This window comes from Hetaerina americana, unplaced genomic scaffold (genome assembly GCF_022747635.1).
Source record: "Hetaerina americana unplaced genomic scaffold, ioHetAmer1.1.p SCAF_10, whole genome shotgun sequence".
Taxonomy (NCBI): Eukaryota; Metazoa; Arthropoda; class Insecta; order Odonata; family Calopterygidae; genus Hetaerina; species Hetaerina americana.
Genome location: NW_027286070.1, coordinates 54,242,400 through 54,264,487, shown reverse-complemented (window position 1 = coordinate 54,264,487; position 22,088 = coordinate 54,242,400). Strand labels below are relative to the sequence as shown.

The 22,088-nt window shown below is 38.4% G+C and overlaps 1 protein-coding gene across 1 annotated transcript in view; it reads right to left on the bottom strand.

Moving 5' to 3' along the window:
• Positions 1-14,940, bottom strand: part of LOC139700334 (filaggrin-like) — a 103,820-nt gene extending 88,880 nt beyond the window's left edge. Inside the window, exons 1-3 of the mRNA XM_071598974.1 lie at positions 14,805-14,940; positions 5,071-9,891; positions 2,612-2,791 (exon numbers count right to left, since the gene is read on the bottom strand). Of these exons, the coding sequence (XP_071455075.1) occupies positions 2,612-2,791; positions 5,071-9,891; positions 14,805-14,940 (5,137 nt within the window). The remainder of the gene's footprint in view (positions 1-2,611; positions 2,792-5,070; positions 9,892-14,804) is intronic.
• Positions 14,941-22,088: the final 7,148 nt, after the last annotated feature.

Below are 22,088 nucleotides of genomic sequence, written 5' to 3'. Positions count from 1 at the left end.
GTATCTTACCGCGTTCTTTCACCATGAAAATATCTTCAGTAACAAAAATCCAGAAAATAGCCGCAAGTTGTGTGGCATGCTTGTGTTTGTAAGGCTTGCTGTTGAATATATAAGATGTAACCTTTCTGCTGCTTGGTAATGGCTTGTGATCAACCTCAGATCTTCGAGGTTTACTCCGCCCTATGCAAATAAAAAAGGGTATTGTAAAAATCAAGAAAAATATGCTTTGATATGCACATGATTATTTCTATAGTTTATGAATGATTGTATGTATTACTTGAATGGCTGCCTCTAGCTATATTTTGTGTTAAGGAATGCCAGACAATTCTGATGAATGGAAAAACTAATTAATGTATCGGCAGTCCATCATCTATGAGTGTGCCAAATATGTAGCATACTTTATCCATTTATAATTTTTTATTTGGGGGCTCCTTATTAAATCTTACCGTATAAATTCTAATGCAAGATTGCTTTGCTTTTATCCTAAATTACAATTTTACTGGTTAATAAGGAATACTTTTTTCATAATTATTGGACGGACTCTTTACATTATTGATTGAAGTTACAAATTTATAATTAACATATTTCTATCTTATTAGTCTTTGGCTCTTGAAATCTCTTGATTACTTGCTTCACAAGTTAGACTTCTTGATCTTGATTTCAGAAGTTTTCTTGTATCTTGAGTGGAATCCTCAATTCTCTCTTTGCTCTCTGAAGTCTTTGCAAACCATCTGCAAAATTTGTTTTTGCCAATCTTCTTCCAGATTCCTCTGAGGTATTGGGCCATTGTCCCATTGTAAGCCTTAGGTCCTTTCTTTTCTCATTATAATCCTTACACTTCATTATTCCATGGAATAATTGGGCGGATTTTGGCAGCAGGAGCAGATGTCTATTTTTTTGTTCCAATGCTTTTCAAATACCCAATACAGGTCCCAAGTCCTGTGAGGATTTCAGTTATGATTTTATCCATATGAAAAAGTATTAATGTTCTTTTTTTAGATTTTAATTGTATTTCTTTGTCAGTTTGCCTTTATCCATATCAGTCCATTCCTAATGTATATTCCTTCAATGTAATCTAATTGATATTCACTTTTTTCTTTGTCAATTACCTTGGTGGAATAAACATCTACCCAGTATGTTTGCCAACATTCCAGCTGAGTTTTACCTTTTCACTTCTTTCCAATCTTTTTTATATAATGGGTATAAGGTTCAATTACATTTCAGGATTCATTTCAGACAGTTTTATAGCTCTATAGTCAATAGGTATCAAGAAGTTACATTGAACTTTGTTTAATTTTCCCTTCTTGTTGTGATGTTATTGCCTGATTCTCCTCCCCAAATTTGCTCCAATAAGCTAGTATGGATATTATTATATTTCCAATAAATTGTTCTTAATCTGCCAGTTTTAATGATATGATGATTCTCACAATAATAATGATTATCTTCTGTTGCATTTGCCATAGTTCTCTCCTTATTTGCGTTGATGCAGTGCTATGACCACCATGTGACCTCTGGAGAATTTCTGGTAGAATTCTTTCCAGGAAAGTCATAGGTCCTTTGGCAAGTGTCCTTAATACCTCCAAAAACTTCCTTTCATAGAGGATTATATTTTGAGAGAGATGAAATTCTTCTGAAACTAGGTTTGCTGAATATCCTGGTCTATGAAGCATATTGGTGCTCCCCCTAAAGTCATGAATCATTAGCTCTGAGTGATTGTCCATATTTCTGATCCCTTGTCAGTAGTGGAACTGACTTTGCTGATACATACATTAAATTTCTATTTTGGTCATGAGAATTTCATAGCATGAAAATATATGTATAGTACATCATCCCATCATTAACCAAACTGTCTAAATGTGAATTGAATGCACAATTCCATCAAATTGTAAAATATGACCTCCGTCAGGTGACATTGAGGACTTTCCAGAATGTGGTTCATCATCTGACTTCAGCCCATCCTTGAATAGCTTAAACCTTTCAAAACAATGTTTACAGATCATTCAATGACGAAAAAACTTATTTCATGAATTCCTCAGTCTTTTTTTGTTTTTCCTAGGTATTAGCAACATATAATTCATTAAAATCAGCAATCTCATGTATTGCATAAGTTTCCCTACACCCAGGGAAATAAAACAGCTTGATGGCCAACCAAAATAGAATATTTGACCAACAGGTGATTCATTAAAACTGTGGTACTTGATAAATAATGTGACGCAGGAAAACATATTCAGGAATGGCATGACAACATATTAGCATGTTATCATGAAGTTTACATATTTAAGATGACCTTCATAAATCAAATGTCACTATAAATAAAAATCCAACTGTTTCGGATGACATAGATTACTTCAACTTCTTCAAATAAAGTTAATTTTTCATAATCAAAATAAGATAATGAAGAATAACTAATATTTTGTGGTAACTGTGAAAAGGTGATCGCCCTTTCCTCAAATATAGAAACATTTCATTGATTAGATCAATAGAATTAATCATTCATACCCCCCCTGGCTGTTCATATTCTAACCAAGGTAACACCCGGACACTCTATGCAATATCACATAATATTAAACTGTAAAACCAAAAAATGCCAGGGAGTTATATGGTAACTTACCATCACAATATCTTGCTGATGCCACTCTAGAGAAAGGAGTTTCTATGGTACCGCTGTTTGGATGAACCAGATTGTTGCATGTCCCATCTAAGGTGCGATAGGGGTGGTAGGGGCAACTGCACTGCTTCTTAGGGTCACTGCATTTTTCCATGTGATATCTCCAGTCCTCTATAGGTAGACCTAAAGAGGGTGATAGTAAACTGAAAACAAATCACCCAAACCTACAGCCAACATTTCAGCTGATGAGGGGGTCATGAATGCAAGGAAATCTGCAAAAATATACTCCAAAGAAACTGCGGGAGATGCTGCAACAGTAACTTTTAACGGAGTCATCTGCTAATATGCATTTCAATGCAACAATTTCAGAGTATAAAAATCATTTGCCTTGACCGGGATTCGAACCTGGATCCCTCAATATCTGGTTGAGTGCTTTAGCCAGTTAAGCTATCAAGGCTATCGAAGACAATGAGGGTGTAGTTCATTGAAACATTGGCACAGGTAGAAGAACTAACCTGGTGGAAAACCCAAGAAGATTTTATTAATAATATGAGCTAGGAAAGCACTGGAAATTTCTTCATATAGGTATATTTTATTCCATAATTTCTCTTTTCATAGTCAGAAAGCTCTTTAGTTAGAACTAATCTCTACCAATTGATCAATTTAGTTAATTTAGATGTCACCTGAGGTTCCAACCCTGTGTGGTACTCTAGGATGTTATAAACATTGATTTGTGTCCCTTTTTAATGTTTCCTAATTTAAATGTGCTCCCAGTTACTTAGTGGAAGTTTCTGCATACCAGAGGGTCATTCATTCTCCTTCGGGCCACCTTTTGCTGGTGTACCAAAAGGATCTCTTCTGAACCTTGATAAATTTCAAGCATTTACTTTTAAAATGAAATATCACTTTTCAAATATGTCCTAACAATGAAGCCATCACTGCAATTGCTCAGCATGATGGGATCAACGTAAATAGCAAAAGTGCTAATACGATTTACTAGAGACAAACTTTTCAGAAACTACAGAGAAACTCTAATAAAAATGCACACTGCCATTCATCATTTTACATGAAATTGTGACCAGGATGCTGATTTGTAAAAGAAACTTTAACTGTTGGCTAAATGGGATTATGATGACGTAGCTAAGTTTTCAATGGCCAATGGTGGTAATTTGAGGAGAGATTAGGAGAGGAATGAGGAGAGGGTGAATATTAAAAAGGGAAATGGTTACTCACAGGGCTCAGTTGCTTGCTGGAGAATCCTTCAGCAATGGGTGCCCGTGGTATCAGCTAGATTTCGTTAGCTTTTTCACTCTGTTTTAGTTGTGCAACATTATAGGTTATCCTCAGGGTAGGGTTATATTGCAATGCAGGGAAATGGTAGGTTATGAGGTACAAAAGTATTTAAGCAAGTATCAAAGTAAAAGAGATAGCTGCATGCTGGCCATTTCAATATCAAGGACATATTCATCAGGCTAAGAATGACTACAGAATAGTTGCATTACACATTGCGGGGAAAGGAGATGGAGGCATAAAAATGGGAGGTAAGGGAAGGATAGAGGGAGGAAATGGTGTGTTAAATCTGGGAGGATGTTTGCAAGAGGAAGAAATAGTTGGTCTCAGGCATGATTTTTTACCAGAGTTGAATATTAACTAGTGCCGGTATGAAGAGATACTGTTGGATAAAAATGCAATCATTGGGATCAAGGAAATCATTACGAGCATTTTTAAGAGATACAAGCCAGTGGGATAGATCACAGGGTAAAATCTGGATGGATGGTAGTTCACACAGCATCTACTTGTCAATAAAGTGACCAGAAAGGTATCTTACTCCAATTGGGTGATCATTTCAATATGGTGGCTTGTTAAAAATTATTGAGGAATGCAATGGGAAATATAAATGCATTAAAAAACAATGACTTGATGACTTAGTAATTACGTGGTTCCAGCTTTCTTCATCAGAGTATTTGGAGTAATGACAAGAAAACTAGCATAAGAAAAGAGAGGATATCAGGGAAGAGATGTAGAGCTATACAGAGTGGGATACATTTTAGATGTTTGGTAGCTGAGGTTTTGAGAAAGATTTTGTAGTGGGTGGCTGCATGTGTTATGGATGTATGTTTAGGCACTGGTGGAGAGACTAGTGTGGAAAATGGATTGAATGAGAGACTTGAAGGTTTGAAAATGAGTGATGGACATACATGAAATTACACCCAGATACTTCCAAGTATCACAATTTCTGAATATTGCAGATAATTTATCACCTGTCAATAGAGAGGACACATCAGAATGCTGCAAATGCAATGCTGCAGGGGTAAAAGAGAAGATAACTGGAATATTGAAACAATGCTATTGAAAGCAAACAATGAGTAAAATAACAATAACCATAACCAAGCATTATCAACTTAATCCTATTATAGAATATTATATCCTATGAAATATCAGGCACACAAGCATTAACTTACTGTCATGATACCGATATTGCCTCTCCTTAATGGAAGGATGAGTGATGCAGGTCCTTTTGGATATCTGGTCTTCTTCCTCTGAAGATGGTTTCAATGAGGGCTTCAATTGATTTTCCACAGGCTTATTTGTTACTCGTACTGTATTCTTAGTTGGTTGAGGATATGGTTTTGGCTTTCTTTTGTAAGGATATTCCGATGACTTGGTTGGTTTTTTTGACCCTGTAGTTTCTTCTGATGAATGTCTACCATCAAACTCATTAGAGCTATACCCAAGTGAGTCCTTATTGTTCAATGACTCATCACCATGTGAGTATCCACCATGTGATTGCAAAGAATGGCCCTCATCAGAGCCATCCTCATGTGAAGCTTTACTTTCTGATGGCCTATTTATCTGTGAATGACCACCTGCACCTCCGTATTTAGATGTCTTTTTCTTGTAGGGTAGCTTAGGTGGTCGATTAGAAGGTTTTGTCTTTTGCGGGTACGATGGGGGCTTCTTGGATTTCTTTGGCTCATTGCTCCTGTCTGATGATTTATGGTAATGCGAAGCATCAATCTCATTAGAGCTATACCCAAGTGAGTCTTTATTGTCTAATGACCCATCACCATGTGATTCCAAAGAATGGCCCTCATCAGAGCCATCCTCATGTGAAGCTTTACTTTCTGATGGCCTATCTATCTGTGAATGACCACCTGCACCTCCGTATTTAGTTGTCTTTTTCTTGTAGGGTGGCTTAGGTGGTCGATTAGAAGGTTTTGTCTTTTGCGGGTACGATGGGGGCTTCTTGGATTTCTTTGGCTCATTGCTCCTGTCTGATGATTTATGGTAATGCGAAGCATCAATCTCATTAGAGCTATACCCAAGTGAGTCTTTATTGTCTAATGACCCATCACCATGTGAGTATCCACCATGTGATTCCAAAGAATGGCCCTCATTAGAGCCATCCCCATGTGAAGCTTTACTTTCTGATGGCCTATCTATCTGTGAATGACCACCTGCACCTCCGTATTTAGTTGTCTTTTTCTTGTAGGGTGGCTTAGGTGGTCGATTAGAAGGTTTTGTCTTTTGCGGGTACGATGGGGGCTTCTTGGATTTCTTTGGCTCATTGCTCCTGTCTGATGATTTATGGTAATGCGAAGCATCAATCTCATTAGAGCTATACCCAAGTGAGTCCTTATTTTCCAATGACCCACCACCATGTGAGTATCCACCATGTGATTCCAAAGAATGGCCCTCATCAGAGCCATCCCCATGTGAAGCTTTACTTTCTGATGGCCTATCTATCTGTGAATGACCACCTGCACCTCCGTATTTAGATGTCTTTTTCTTGTAGGGTGGCTTAGGTGGTCGATTAGAAGGTTTTGTCGGTTGCGGGTACGATGGGGGCTTCTTGGATTTCTTTGGCTCATTGCTCCTGTCTGATGATTTATGGTAATGCGAAGCATCAATCTCATTAGAGCTATACCCAGGTGAGTCTTTATTGTCTAATGACCCATCACCATGTGAGTATCCACCATGTGATTCCAAAGAATGGCCCTCATCAGAGCCATCCCCATGTGAAGCTTTACTTTCTGATGGCCTATCTATCTGTGAATGACCACCTGCACCTCCGTATTTAGTTGTCTTTTTCTTGTAGGGTGGCTTAGGTGGTCGATTAGAAGGTTTTGTCGGTTGCGGGTACAATGGGGGCTTCTTGGATTTCTTTGGCTCATTGCTCCTGTCTGATGATTTATGGTAATGCGAAGCATCAATCTCATTAGAGCTATACCCAAGTGAGTCTTTATTGTCTAATGACCCATCACCATGTGAGTATCCACCATGTGATTCCAAAGAATGGCCCTCATTAGAGCCATCCCCATGTGAAGCTTTACTTTCTGATGGCCTATCTATCTGTGAATGACCACCTGCACCTCCGTATTTAGTTGTCTTTTTCTTGTAGGGTGGCTTAGGTGGTCGATTAGAAGGTTTTGTCTTTTGCGGGTACGATGGGGGCTTCTTGGATTTCTTTGGCTCATTGCTCCTGTCTGATGATTTATGGTAATGCGAAGCATCAATCTCATTAGAGCTATACCCAAGTGAGTCTTTATTGTCTAATGACCCATCACCATGTGAGTATCCACCATGTGATTCCAAAGAATGGCCCTCATTAGAGCCATCCCCATGTGAAGCTTTACTTTCTGATGGCCTATCTATCTGTGAATGACCACCTGCACCTCCGTATTTAGTTGTCTTTTTCTTGTAGGGTGGCTTAGGTGGTCGATTAGAAGGTTTTGTCGGTTGCAGGTACGATGGGGGCTTCTTGGATTTCTTTGGCTCATTGCTCCTGTCTGATGATTTATGGTAATGCGAAGCATCAATCTCATTAGAGCTATACCCAAGTGAGTCCTTATTGTCCAATGACCCATCACCATGTGAGTATCCACCATGTGATTCCAAAGAATGGCCCTCATTAGAGCCATCCCCATGTGAAGCTTTACTTTCTGATGGCCTATCTATCTGTGAATGACCACCTGCACCTCCATATTTAGTAGTCTTTTTTTTGTAGGGTTGCTTAGGTGGTCCAAGTGAAGGTATTGTCGGACGTGGGTACGATGGGGGCTTCCCGGAATTCTCATTGCTTCCATCTGAAGATATATAGTTATTGAATTCATTACTATCATTAGAACTATCCCTGTGCGAGTCTTTATTATCTGATGGCCCATCACCATGTGAATGCTCACCTTCCCCTTCATATTTAGTTGTCTGTTTTGGGTAAGAAGGCTTAGTTGATTGTGGCAAAGGCTTTGTGGAATGTAAGTATGAAGGTGGCTTTTTGGACTTTTTTGGATCCTCAATATCCTCTGATGACCTATGATAATGCAATAGACTACTATCATCAGAACTATCCCTGTGTGAGTCTTTAGTTTTTGATGACCCTTCGCCTAGTGAATATCCATGATCAGATTGATTCGAATCACTCTCATTTGAACTATCTCTGTGTGAGTCTTTTCCTTCTGATGACGCATCACTAAGTGAGTCTCCTCCTTCCCCTCCATATTTATTTATCTTTTCTGGATGGGGTGGCTTTGTTGGTCGTAGTGAATGTTTGGTTGAATACTGATGCTGATATGTTTTTGTTGTTATTTTAGATTCATTGCTTCCCTCTGATGAACTATGATAATGTGATGAACTACCCTCATGATATCCATCCTCGTGTGAATCTTTTGTATTTAATGAATTATCACCCTGTGAATTTCCACCATAGGACTGGAATGGATCCCCTTCCTTTGAACTATCTCCATGTGAGTCTTTACCTTCTGATGATCCATCACTTTGTGAGTATCCTCCAATTGTACCATATTTAGTTGTCTTTTTTGGGTATGGTAGTTTTGTCAGTTGTGAATTTTTGGTTGGATATGGATGAGGGTTGGGTTTTTGGGTTGTTTTAGAGTCTTTAATTCCCTCTGATGAACTATGATAAAGGGATGAATGACTTGTATAAGATCCATCCTCATGTGAGTCTGTGGTATATGATGACTTATCACTTTGTGAATTTCCACCTTGAGGCCTAGATAAATCACTGTCATTTGAACTATCTTTCTGTGAGTCTTTTCCTTCTGATGACCCTTCACTATGTGACTGTCCTCCTTCCCCTCCATATTTAGTTGTCTTTTCTGGATAAGTTGGCTTTGTAGGCTGTGACGAATGTTTGGTTGGATACGGGTGCGGAGGTGGTTCTGTGGTTGTTTTAGGTTCATCTTTTCCCTCTGATGAACTATGGTATTGTGATGGACTACTCTCATTAGATGTATCCTCATGTGAGTATTTTCCTTCTGATGAGCCATCGCTATGTGACTGTTCTCCTTCCCCACTGTATTTAGGTGACTTTTCTGGATGGGGAGGCTTTGTCGATTGTGTTGAATATTTGGTTGAATACGGTTGTGATGGTGACTCTGTGGTTGTTTTAGATTCCTGGCTACCCTCTGATGATCCATGGTACTGTGATGAACTACTCTCATTAGATGCATCCTGGTATGAGTCTTTTGTATCAGATGACTTATCACTTTGTGATTTACCTCCATCTGGCTGTGAGGGATCACTCTCATTTGAGCTATCTCTGTTTGAGTATTTTCCTTCTGATGACCCCTCATCATGTGAATTCCCACCTTCCTCACTATATTTAGTTGTCTTTTCTGGATAGGGAGGCTTTGTCATTCGTGTTGAATGTTTGTTTGAATACGGTTGTGAAGGTGACTTTGTGGTTGTTTCAGATTTCTTGCTTACCTCGGTGGAACTATGATAGCTCTCATAAGACGTATCCCAGGCTGATTCTGAACTACCTGATGATCCTTTATCGGGTGTATGTTCTCCTTCCCCACTGTTTTTAGATGTTTCTTTATTTTCAGGTGGCTTTGTAGATTTTCCTGGTTTCCTGACTTCATGTGATGAAATATCCTCATAGGTTGATTTATTCCAATCATAGCTGTCCCCGTGAGATTCATTACTTCCCTGTCCCTGACTGCTGTAGGATTCTTCACTAGTCTGTTTGGTTTTAGGTGTTGTTACAGCATAAGGATTCTTTGGCTTATGTGCAGGTGTCAATTTGTCCATACTTTCTTCAGATGACATTGTTCCACTTTGTTGATAATAGTATTTGCTGTCTGGAAAATACGAGTTTGCATAGGCATATGGATCCTCGTAAGAGTATTCATAACCTGAATCTATTATAACTGGAAATTCCTGTGTGTTTTTCAGGATATTCAAATTTGAATTAAAATACCAGCGATTAGCTCGATCACCCAATGTGTAAAGATTTCTCTGCAGATGTGGCTCCAATAAAGCTGCAATGTAATAAAAAATTGACTCTTATTAATGGCCTGACAATTAATAAATGACTAGTACATAAAAATATCTCTTACTATTAATTTTGAATTGATTTTTATTATTACTCCTTTTTTTATCAATAATTTTGATGATACCATTTGTTTTATAGTTGATTTAATATTTTATCGAGGAGGTGCCAATATTCACAGGAAGCTCTACTGCAATCATAATTTTTTTAAAAGGGTCCTGTATATTTTGAGGCATTAAATTTGAAATATTATCAAATAGTATGTATAATACTCCTTTCCATAGTTTTAAGCATGAAGCCTTAGAGTTTTTACAGTAACTAATTTTCATGAGATAAGTTGTTAGTATTGTGATTATTTGGTTTTCAAAAGCAAAAAGTATATATGTAAGGGAAATGAAAAGCTTGACAATGTGAGGTAACAATAAGGTAGAGACAGCTTATCCTTAATGCCGCAATGTAAGTAGAATTCAAACTTTTCCAACTCATTGAGGCGGCATACTTAGTATGGAAAATGATGTCATCACCTTGAGCTATTAGCAGCAAATGCTGTGTGTGGCTGGCATTATTGGATTCCTTATCATCAGTGTATAATATAAGTCAGGTGATCTGGGACAGCAGAAGCCTTGATGTACAAATTGATATTTGAAATATGTGCATAAGGGGCTGTCCCTGTGGCCCAATGTTATGTATCTATGGGTACTATCAATTATATATCAAGGTTTTTCTATTAGGCTTGAGGAATGAAGAATTTCACTATGATTACATTCATTATGCTCTTGTTGTCCTTAATAGGTACATTACCATAAAAGAAATTATTTTTTATTTTAGCGGAATCAGAACACCTATGGCAAAATGAAACAAAGTACTTTGTGATATTTTAAGTAGGTTCTATTCGCGCATTGTGTTCTTTGGTAATCAAGCTTAATTAGAAGTACTTTTTGGTAAAATGGTTGAAAAATTGAAAAAATAAACCATGAATAGATTCTTCCTGAATCCCTCCACCTCCTGAAAGGAAGGGTAATGAAATGGCAGACACCCACCTCCCTCAAAAGCCTTATGTAACTAAGGGTAGCCCCTAACAAACAGATTTGGCCTGGTTAATCAGACCTTGCAATATAAAATGTGGGCATGAAAATGAAAAAGAGGCAGTGATTAAAAGGATTGCAAGGTAAATAAATTTCTTGATTTTCTGTCAAATATTGCTGGGTAACATCCTCATTTGCTAACCTAAAGGTCACGGGTTCGATTCACACCTGGGTGGGTTTTCCTTTACCTAGGGCTTGGTGTTTTTAATTTTATCCATTGTTATATTAACCATTGTTAATAGTCCAATGTAAAGGCCAAAAAGTGTTGTTTTTGGATTAATGCCAAATAAATAAAAATGTCTCTGGTTGAAGTCAACATAAATGGTTCCATAGTGTGATTCCTTTGGGATATTTTGCTCTGAGTTTGTATTAAAACTTGGTTTTTGAAAAGTGTTTATTCTAGCTTCTCATTATTCATTAGAGTCCGGTATGCTTCAGGATGTGATCCCGGTGAAATAATAGCAGTATTAGAATCATAAAAGGCTATGAATGTTTCCAAGTTATAGTATTTAGGGGAGGCGACTAACAGCTAAGGTCATTTGCACCATTAGGGATGGACAGGAAAGAATAAAGGGTAGAGAGAAACCCAGCATCGGCATTAGCCTACTCTTAACGAAAGGTGCCAAGGGGTCGGCAATTTAAAGTCCCATCCGACAGATGGCGTACCCACTCTGGGTGCCCTCCACAAAGCACCTCAAGTAGGGATCAGGATACCACTGAAAAATATTTGATTTGTCAGGATTCGAACCCAGGCCCCCTAGATAGGAAGCCAGTACAATAGCCACTGTACCATCTCGATCCCCGAATGTTTCCTTTGGTATAAGGAGGAGTACCTTTAAAATAAAGCCAGGCACTTTTAGCAGTTACTGGAGTGAGTGACTTGCTTGACAGCTGAGAAGCCAGCCATACTCTTTCATACTAAATCCTTGAAACACTACAATCAAAACTCCAGAAAAGAATGAGCAAAGACGGTCACCAACTTTCATAATGCTAGTTTGCAGACTCTGAATGCTTGGACATGTTTAAGGGCACGGTAGTAGGCAAACATCAAGTTGAATATGGCGAGAGGAAATATATATTCATTTTTCACACAAAATTTGATACAGATTCTTTGATCCATTTTTTGGAACAGGCAAAAATCAAAGAAAAGCCAAAACACATCCAAGCAAAACAGCTGCCAACAATTAACTGAACATTCAAAATGGCCAAACTTTTTGGCATACTATAAGTGAGAGACATAGACACCAACATAATGCCACAAAAAAATCGAAAATCAAATATATGTAACCAGCAAAAATTCAAAATTCGCGATACTGTTTGAACATACCTTGTATTGATCAGTCTCATAATTTTGTCATACAAATTTAACTCCTCTACCCTGCATATAATTCAATTTGACAATCAATCCAGCTTCATGAGGATCCCATATACAAGGCGCATATTCTAAATGAGGCCTAATGAGCAAAAGATAACATTTCTCTTTAACCTTTCTTTAATGCTCCTCAATAAAATCCTAGTTCTACCTTGTCCACATATATTCCCCACACATTTTTCACCCAGGATAGGTCACGAGTTAGAGTAAAACCCAGGTATTTAATTGAGTCTACATTTTCCATTTCGGTGTTCCTGATGTAGTGGGTATTTGGGAATGAAATGCTCTTTTTCCAGAAATTCATAACTCCTACTCTTGTCATTGCTATGCACTTTTTAAAGTTTAATTCTAATTGCCAAGTGTCACGTCAACATTGTATAGCATTAAGGTCATCTGCTAATGCTAATTTATCAACAGTATGATGGACTTCTCTGTAAACCACTGCATTTTTGGCCAATTAACATATTTTAGTATTAAACTTGGAGCATATGTTGTTAATGTGAAGAAGGAATAAAAGAGGACCAATAACACTTCCCTGGGGAGCACCTGAAGTGACTTCTGCTGCATTAGAGCTAACACCACATATGCCTTCTCTTTACATCTATGCCATAGGTGTGATTGTTTATAATAAAGAAGTTTGCCAAGACATTTTTTTTATCTAGGAAAACCATGTCTGCTGGAGCTTTACTCTCTCCCTTGCCAGTGATATCATAAACAAAGAGTTCAAGCTGAGTCTTGTGGGATTGACCCTCCTGGAAACAATGATGATGTTTCATCAATAACTCTTGACTATCAAAGTGTCTCACTAACAAACTATCAATTATATGTTCCATGATCTTGCATGATATGGATGTATAAGGTAAATAGGCCTGTAATTGCTTGGTTTTTCCCTGACTACATTTTTAAATGTAGGTGTTACATTAGTCATTTTGCAGTAATTGGGAACCTTATGATCTACTAGGGATGGCTTTAATATTTTTTCCACATGCATTTTGGCTGACAGCCAAACTTCTCTTAGACCTCTTATTGTCTAACTTTCAAATTGCACCATTTAGGATACATGTTATCTTTCATGAACTCGCTTGGGATGAACCTATTTGTTGCTGCATTGGTGATTTCAAGGAAGTGATTCCACAAGCCCTCAGTACTTTGGTGTTTACCATCTTTCTTGAAATTTGCAATTGAATTTTGTAACACTCCCTTAGAGCCATTATAGTCCCATTTTTAAAACAGTAAATTTTTCTTTTGGGTTTCTTATTTTGGATCCTATATACAGAAAACTTAGTATTTACTGCTCTTTGGTCAATAATTCTTTTCATAATTTCTGCATGTAAGACTTTTTTAAGAGTTTGTGGCTAACAAATCAAGAATATTATCACCCTTAGTTGGTGAAGTTGCAAGTTTATGGGCGAAGTTCAATGTAAAGAATGTACTAGCCACTCGCATGTATATTTTCTATGCCTCCTGTTTTAAAACTATGTGTGCTCCAGCCAAAAGATGGGGCATTGAAATCTCCGTCAATTTCATTTCAAATGTCTTTATCGTTGTTTTTGATGAAAAAATTTTGATTTGATCTTTTATTTATAGCATTGAAATATCTTTGCCATCTATGTAAAATCCACATAAAGATTATTTTGGATTTAGGACATTTAATTTACACCAAACATTTGCCAATCCATTATCTGCAATTATCGTTTAATCACAAGAGTTTCTCACTGCAATAAAAACACCACCCCCAATTCTATTTACTCTGTCATTTTGGTATACAGGAAAGGATTTTGGGAAAATTTTATCGCTGGCAATATCATTGGACAACCAGCCTTCAACTCCAATAATGATACCTGCTCTGTCTCTTGCTTTGAATGTTGTGATGATATTCAGCGACTTTATTTTTTTAACTTCGGCAGTTAACTAATAATACAGATAATGTATCCATGGCATTACGGTAGTTTGAATTTTTAACGATGTTTTTTTCCTTATTAATATTGTATTCCGTATAAAATTTTCCGTCGGATCCTACCTAATTCATATTAAGTTACTTATTGTATGCATCTCTAGCACTGACCCTCACTTCATTTCAAACTAAATATCTTTGGACTCTATTTGCCCGCCTCGCTGTCCTACATTTTAATCTAAAAACGCCTTGGAGTGCTATAATATCTTACTCACTACACACCTGGCAGCCCCAAACATGTTGTGAACGCCAGACCGGTTCAAAGGGTTCCCACACGGTTGGATTGCCGGCCGAAAAGTCAGCGAAGGAGGCCTCGATATCCCTGCTGAAATGACGCAATCTCTAATGTATGCCCACTCAGCTCCAAATCTGAGGTCCACGATCAATCCTGAGGACAAGGCTACAAATCGCTAGTATCATTTCAACCCCCTAGATGCTCGATCCCTGCTTCGCTTCAGAGTTCAGTTCCTTGAAGGAATGCAGAACCTCACATGAGCTACGGCTCGCAGCCGCCACTCCAGCCACCTTCGTCACTTGCGAAACGCCTTTACGTGGAATGCACCAGGTATCAGACACCAGGCACTGTCTCAAACCCTCATTTTCTGCCCTCTCCCGCAAAGGGGCCATCGCACGCCTGACGTTACGTATACCGATTACTAAAATCCCCCGTCCCACTATGACGGTTCCTTCTGGGTGGTGCTCTTGTACCAGGTTGCAGATACCAGAGGGCTATCAGAGGATAGCACCTGATATCTCTTGCAGACGAGGATGAAGTTTACCTTCGTGTCCCTCGCCGCAGAGTTAACTTCCCACCGCTCCTACCCGAGACAAGCTTCCAATCTTCCAGTTTACAGATTATTGCTTCTACTTCATCTAAATAACAATTATCGAATGTAACAATTATTGCTTTCTGTATGTGCAATAGACATGTATATAAGCTAACATGTATTGAAGTACATGTATTTGACGGGGTAGTCCAGGGGTAGAGCGTTGGAGTGGACAACCCGGGTTCGATTCCTGGGCACGCCTCTCTGCTGTGTGGTTTTTTGAGTACCAGTTCTTTCTGGGAAAACATGGCGACTGATATCTGTTGGAGACTCAGGTATAGCCAACACAGGGAAAGGAACTGCCCCCTCCGTTATTTGAATTTCACCCGCCGTTTAGGGCTTAGTATTGGTTGAACTCTACCACCACCTATCAAACCGACCTTCGGGTTCATTTCTGTGTATATGGTTTTTATACGCTAGTATTTCTGCCTGTCCGGCTCGTGTGATAACACTCTCTGCCACACGCCCTTGCGGCGGCTTGCGGGGAAATGTGTACGTATAGAAAGACCTCGCTTGTTGCATTTGCGTGAGCCCCCAATCCAATTGGCGGATGAGTGTCCCCAATTCCACCCAGAGCCGTGTCCTATAGAAGAGTGGATTTGCCTTCAGCGTTCGATCGAGGCTCAGATACCCCTCTAACGCAGAGATAAGGGCCCTTAGATGCGGCGCCGACTTATGTACATGGTGACAAAACCCTGCAGAAACCATCCAAATTCTAACGAACTTGCCAAATTTTTAAACAAAGGCTCGGTTAAAACTGGAAAAGTTACAAATTAAATAAATAATAACTTCCCCAGGCTCAAACGCTATTTTAAAGGGTAAATATATAGTATATGAATGACCTACCTAACTAATAAATAAATCAGCCTGCTATTTAGGATTGTCAAAGAGTTGGCGCTTCTTTAAAAAATATATCGATTACAATGTATGTGGACGGAAGGGCGAAACTTATACGATGTACGAGGGTCATCCGGAAAGTAGTACCCGTTCGTGAAATAAAGACACAAAAGTAAATATTAACAAACATAAAAAATTTTATTTGAAAGAGGATACTTTAAACTACTTCTCAACATAATCTCCAAGCAAATTAAGGCATTTGTCATAACGTGTGACAAGTTTCTGTATTCCTGCTGCATAGTCCTTCGCCGCCAGCTCATTGAGATACGCGAGGGACCCATCTTGCACAAATTTTTGCATAATGCAGATGGTGTTTAACAATTTCATGAACAATTGTTCGAGAAACATTGGGAAAATGCTCACAGATGTCATCAATTGTGACGCGCCGATCGTTCCTCACGAATTCGTCAACTGAGCTCACCAGTTGGTCTGTAATGACAGACGGTCTCTTCGAACGCTCATCGTCGTGTGTGTTCCCCCTCCCCATGTTGAAGTTGCGACACCACCGCCGAACAGACGACTCGTCCATTACATTGTCTCCATACACCTCCTTTAATTGGCGATGAATATCACATGGGCGAACGTTTCTTGCATTGAGGAATTTAATCACTGCCCTCACTTCACAACTGGCGGCGTTCTCAATTTTTTTAAACATTGTAAACAATCACAGAAACAACACAGGCAATGCTAGCGTCACGCAACTTGGCTCAGAGAAGGCAGACAAGCCACTGAAGCTATCTGACCTCGTCCAGCGGCTACTCGCGTCGTCAGCACTTCATGCGGCACGAACGGGTACTACTTTCCGGATGACCCTCGTACATCCTTGAGCACAAAGTGACACATATTAAACTACTCTTTCCTACTACGAGTAGTTCGTAGTAGGAAAGAGTGGGTCGTGGGTTCAATAAGTCCTCAGGAAAAAATTGAAAACAAATAATTTGGGGTATTTGTTTTTAATTTTTTTTCAGCATTTCTCCGACTTTTTTAATCCGCCCAAAAAGTAGGATTTAGGAAGACCCTAAAAATAGGTATATGTGTTGGCGATGATCTCGTTCGACGTGAACCGTTTTCCGCCGAGCCATTTTTTCATGTTTGGAAATTGAAAAAAAGTCCCTGGGGCCAATACATTGCAATAAATTCAACTTCAATTCCATAACTTTCGCCATCGAAACTGCAAAGGAGTGCACCTGAGAATTATCTTGATGCAAGAGAATTTTTTCTTTAACAAATTAGGATGTTTTTCTTGATTTCCTCGCTCAACCGGTGCGATTACGTTGCAGAATACGCTTTACATTTGTCCTTTGGCAAGTAATCGATGTACAAGTAGATTTACTTGTAATTGTACTCGATAATTCCACGAACGTCCAGAAAAACTGTGGCCATCGCCTTGTCGGCCGGTTTCACCATATTTTTGAGCTCGGTCACCTTTAGAAACCTTGTTTCGACTGTTCCTTTGTCTTTGGGGTATATTAGTGTATCCATGGTTCGGCCATAGCTAGATATCGAAAAGCGCCAAAACAGTCTCTGGATCGACCACACGATTGCGTTTATTCTCCACAGAGGCACCCATCTTGCCGAGATTTTTTTCACACCCAATTTTTCGTGCAAAACTGAAAACAGTGTACCCTGAGATACGCCTAAACTATTTGGAGAACTTTGATTCGTCGATTCCTGAAACTCATATCATGGATTTTGCCAACCGTTTGGAGGAAGTCACTTCCACTGGATGTCAATAATTTATTGATGCTCGGTCACATTAAAATAATTTACCCAATTGCCAACAGTCGCGAACACGGGAGCCAATATCCCACGAGTTTCATCCAACTCGACTTTCATCTTTTTTAATGCTAAGTATTTTTGATAGAAGGGTTTAATCATAGCAAAAAGCTCATTTTTTTCATTTTTCTAAATAAAAAAAAGTTTGTTACTTCAGGTAAATATGAAAACGAAATGACGTGACGGATGTAACTGAAAGATGGATTGCAGAAACATTCCTCGATTTTCGTAGGAGTTATTGAACGACCTACGTATTATTACACACTCACGTATACAATAAGAATGCTATACACAAATCATCGTAAAATAATGAAGTATATATAAACTATAAATAAATGTAGAAAACTAATTGCTGCAGTTACAATACAGCTAATTGTTGGTCACAGCAACTGCACCACTCGATCGTTGGCCAAAGGCAAGTGAAAGGGGTAGGTTTGAGCCAGAGAACGCTGAGACACGTCCTCTCACATTAAGAGCCAAGAGGGGACTGAAGGATGTTCAGGAATTTTAGGAGTATGCGTGATTGTGAAACTATTGCAGAGAATATGTAGCACTTATTGGAGCCCCCTAATCAGTCTGCTGAGCTGAGTTAAGACATCCCAGTAATATCGAGAGTGGTCTACCAGTGACGTGAGGTGTTACAATGGTGGAGAGAGGCCGATCGAATTCCCCGTGTCACTGCATTTACGAGACATGCATGTACATGTTTAAACCCCACGCATGAGCGAGACGGCGTCGTCCGATAACTGATCCGATAATGCGAAGAGTTCTGAGCAATAAGTAAATAAATCTCAACTATGGAACTGAGAGAATTTTTTCGTCCCACCCAACCTTCCCTGCAAATGGCAATAGTATGATAGTTAGACGATTTAACCCAAACCTGCACATGTCTCAGACTGCACTATTGCGAGCGAATAGTAATTAATGAATTAATAGCGAATAAAGAATCAGCTTGGACAAGGTAGGCAGGGGGTATTACAATGCTGTCAATTAGTACCCATACTTGTCAAACTATATGTGGATGAAATTCTGAGGAGTCAATGCAAGGGCTAGCACTAGAAGGCATAGCAAAGTAAATGGGTTCAATCATTGTTAAATGCACTGAAGAACCAGGGTGATGGATTAGGAAATGAGAAGAGAGAAATTCTCAAGCAAGAGAAGGTTAAATATTGAAATCGGGGGACATAATCTAGAGCAGGTACAGCAGTTCACTTATCTAGGAAGTTTCCTAGACCAGGAATGGCAAAATAGTGAGGACATAAAAGAATATATATAGTAGTTTGCAAAGAGGAGGGAGTTGATTACATGGGCGTTATTTAAAGAGTTGAACAAATATTAGTGAAAACTTTGATATGGAGTTAGGTTTTCTTTGTCCCACAAACTTAGTAGTTTAAGGTAAGAGGATGAGTGCAAAGGCTTTTTAGGTGTTTGTGGACTATAATGGAGTAAATAAATTCCACAGAAAGGACAAGAAAATGCAAAGGATATGTGTGGAAGAGATAATGCATCTGAGAGGAATTGGAAGAGGGAAGGGAAGTGGACGAATGATATACTTAGATGCAATTGAAATTGAAGGCTGATTGATGAGAGAATTTTGAATTAGTTAGGGGTTGGAAAATATCAGGAATATTTGTGGGAAGAAAGGGAGGAAGAAGGTATATGGAGCGAAGGAGTGGCTTTTGATAAAATAATATCTTAGAAGTGAAAACAGTGATTATTCCTTGACTGGTAGGGTACTTTTTTACTATTTGTAATAATAATAAATGCGCGTAGTAAGATCGTGAGCCAATAGAATTCAATGCTGGAAAGGAAGCCAGGATATTTAAGAGAAAATGGTGTTGTTATAGCATGAAGAATGTTGTCAAATACACCGTAGTAGATGGTTCATCTAGCAAAATGTTCATGTGTAAACTAATTGCTTGCTTGTTAGACTGGTTGAACTTACATTCTCATATTTTGTTTAACCAGATCACTTGAAGAATGTATCAATCGTATTATGAGTGAAAGGAAGAATAGTTGGATGGAATATTATTGGAATAGTATTGCATAAAATAATTCAAAACATGCTAAAAGAAACTCCGGGAAATGCATAGCTGTTTGATTTTCTCTAGGGATCGTCAGAGTTATGTTTGCACTCACTCCTGCTTATATTTGATAAATCCGTAGATATAATCGAGAAAGCTTATTTGTTAATGTCTAAATATAATTGATACAGCATGTTAAATAGAGAAAAATGGAAAGTTTACGTAGAATCTGGTGTGAAAGTGTTACTATTAAATGCTATGAAAGCAGTGTGTGAAACTAATGCATTACGCATTAAAGAGAGTAATTCTTTAAGACACTGGTTTCTAATAATATGTGGCTTTGACGGATATGTGGATACATAATATTACAATAATTTTTATATGGGTAAACGTGTGAGAGGTGGTTGCGTAAGGCTTAATAATGGGAGATGTGAATGTTATCGCTCTCCTATACGCCAACGACGCAGCATTATCGACTGAAGCAAGAACTAGACGGCGGCCTGGATAGCTTAAGCGATACAACAGAAAAAATGAAAGGGAAAACACGTCTGAAACGAAAAGTTAATTGTTTGATACGGAGAATGGATTGTATAATGAGTTCCAGCCATGGAATTATCGGCCAAGCGGATGATTTAGCGTATCTTGGCATAATTTTTACGATGCATAGATAGTTAATGACGAACAGAAAAAGGCGTATTGATTCCAGTTGAGTGGTTTTCGGTAGCATGCGAAGTACGGTGACCCAAAATACAGTAAAGCTTGAAGCTTATTAAGTGAATTTGAGTGAGAAGGCAATGTGCGCGAGAAAATTTAATATGAGGCCTCTGAATTACCTTAAAGTTCATATTTCAATTATCTTTTTTATGAGAGTGTACAAATTATCTTAGAGAATAATTTTTCCTGGAAATCAGAAGACAAATACTCCATTTTTTTTATTATTTGAGCTTATATTTAAAACTCATGCATACTTTCAAAGGGATCGCCAAATTACTTCTGAAGACGATCTCTAAATACTTAACATTGTATTTTTCTATCGTGCACAATATTTTCTGACCATCATAGACCAAATGATTAGTTGGCGTATTTTCATTTAAACAACTTTACTACTCGAATGAAAATTGAGTCATTCCTATACAGTAAAACAAACAGGCTTCCAAAATATTCTCCTCAGAACGTTATTGTATGAAAGTACCAGTATGAACATAAATATCGAATACCTGAAGCGAGCATAGAGTAATTGTGGTTTGTTAGAGGGAATGTTGCGAGAAAAGTGCAATTTTTTCTTGATACTGGCAATAATAATGATGAAAATACAATGCAAATACTATTATAATTACCCATTCATTAACATGTATCGCAGAGCGAAAAAAATCTGCGCGAGTCTTATAGACATATATCAGTCTATATTGATTGAGTTGAGCTCTTACGGCTAGCAGTACGGAATAAATGCAATGACTCCAATAGCCGTAAACAGTTTACCTTTCAAAACAAGGCACAAATGAGGTTAGTTGGCTAACGCCACAAGTCAAAGGTTGGGGTAAGGATAAAAAAGGAAAGAGAGGAGAAAGGTGATTACGAATACGCGTATTTCGGCCACAGAGTAACCCTCTTCAGCGTACTGAAGGTCCACCCGCGTACTATATACTTTGGCTCCCGTCTTTTTCAACCTTCCCGCATTTCACACTATTACCCTTACTCCTCCCAATGAATTCTTTGGATGCCCTCAACCCGTTCTCACTTCAACTTGTGTTGTCGTGACGATTCACCTTCAGTACGCTGAAAAGGGCTACTTTGGGGCCGAAATACGCGTATTCGTATACACCTTTCTCATCCCGTTCCTTTTTACCCTTACCCTATCCTTTGACTTGTGGCGTTAGCCAATTAACCTCATTTCTGCTTTTTTTAGAAAAGTAAATTGTTTACGGCTATTGGAGTCCGTTCATTTATTCAATATATCAGTCAGTTTAATTTTTAAATTTGTTCCTAGTAAATTAGCAAACTAATTATTAACCCTCAGAATGCTGTCTTGCCCTCGTGGTAACTTAAATGCTAGATTCGAGAGGAGGAACTGCTACGTCCAGGAATTGTAATCACATCACGTAAAAGCCTTTTTAGATGATTATAATCGTTCTAATTAGTGTTCATTAAGAGAGAAAATTGTGATTCTTACATTATCCTGGTTACGTTCCTTCACAAACTGGTATAAAGCTTTTTCATCATATAAACTTCGTTAGCTGTTAGCACACATGCT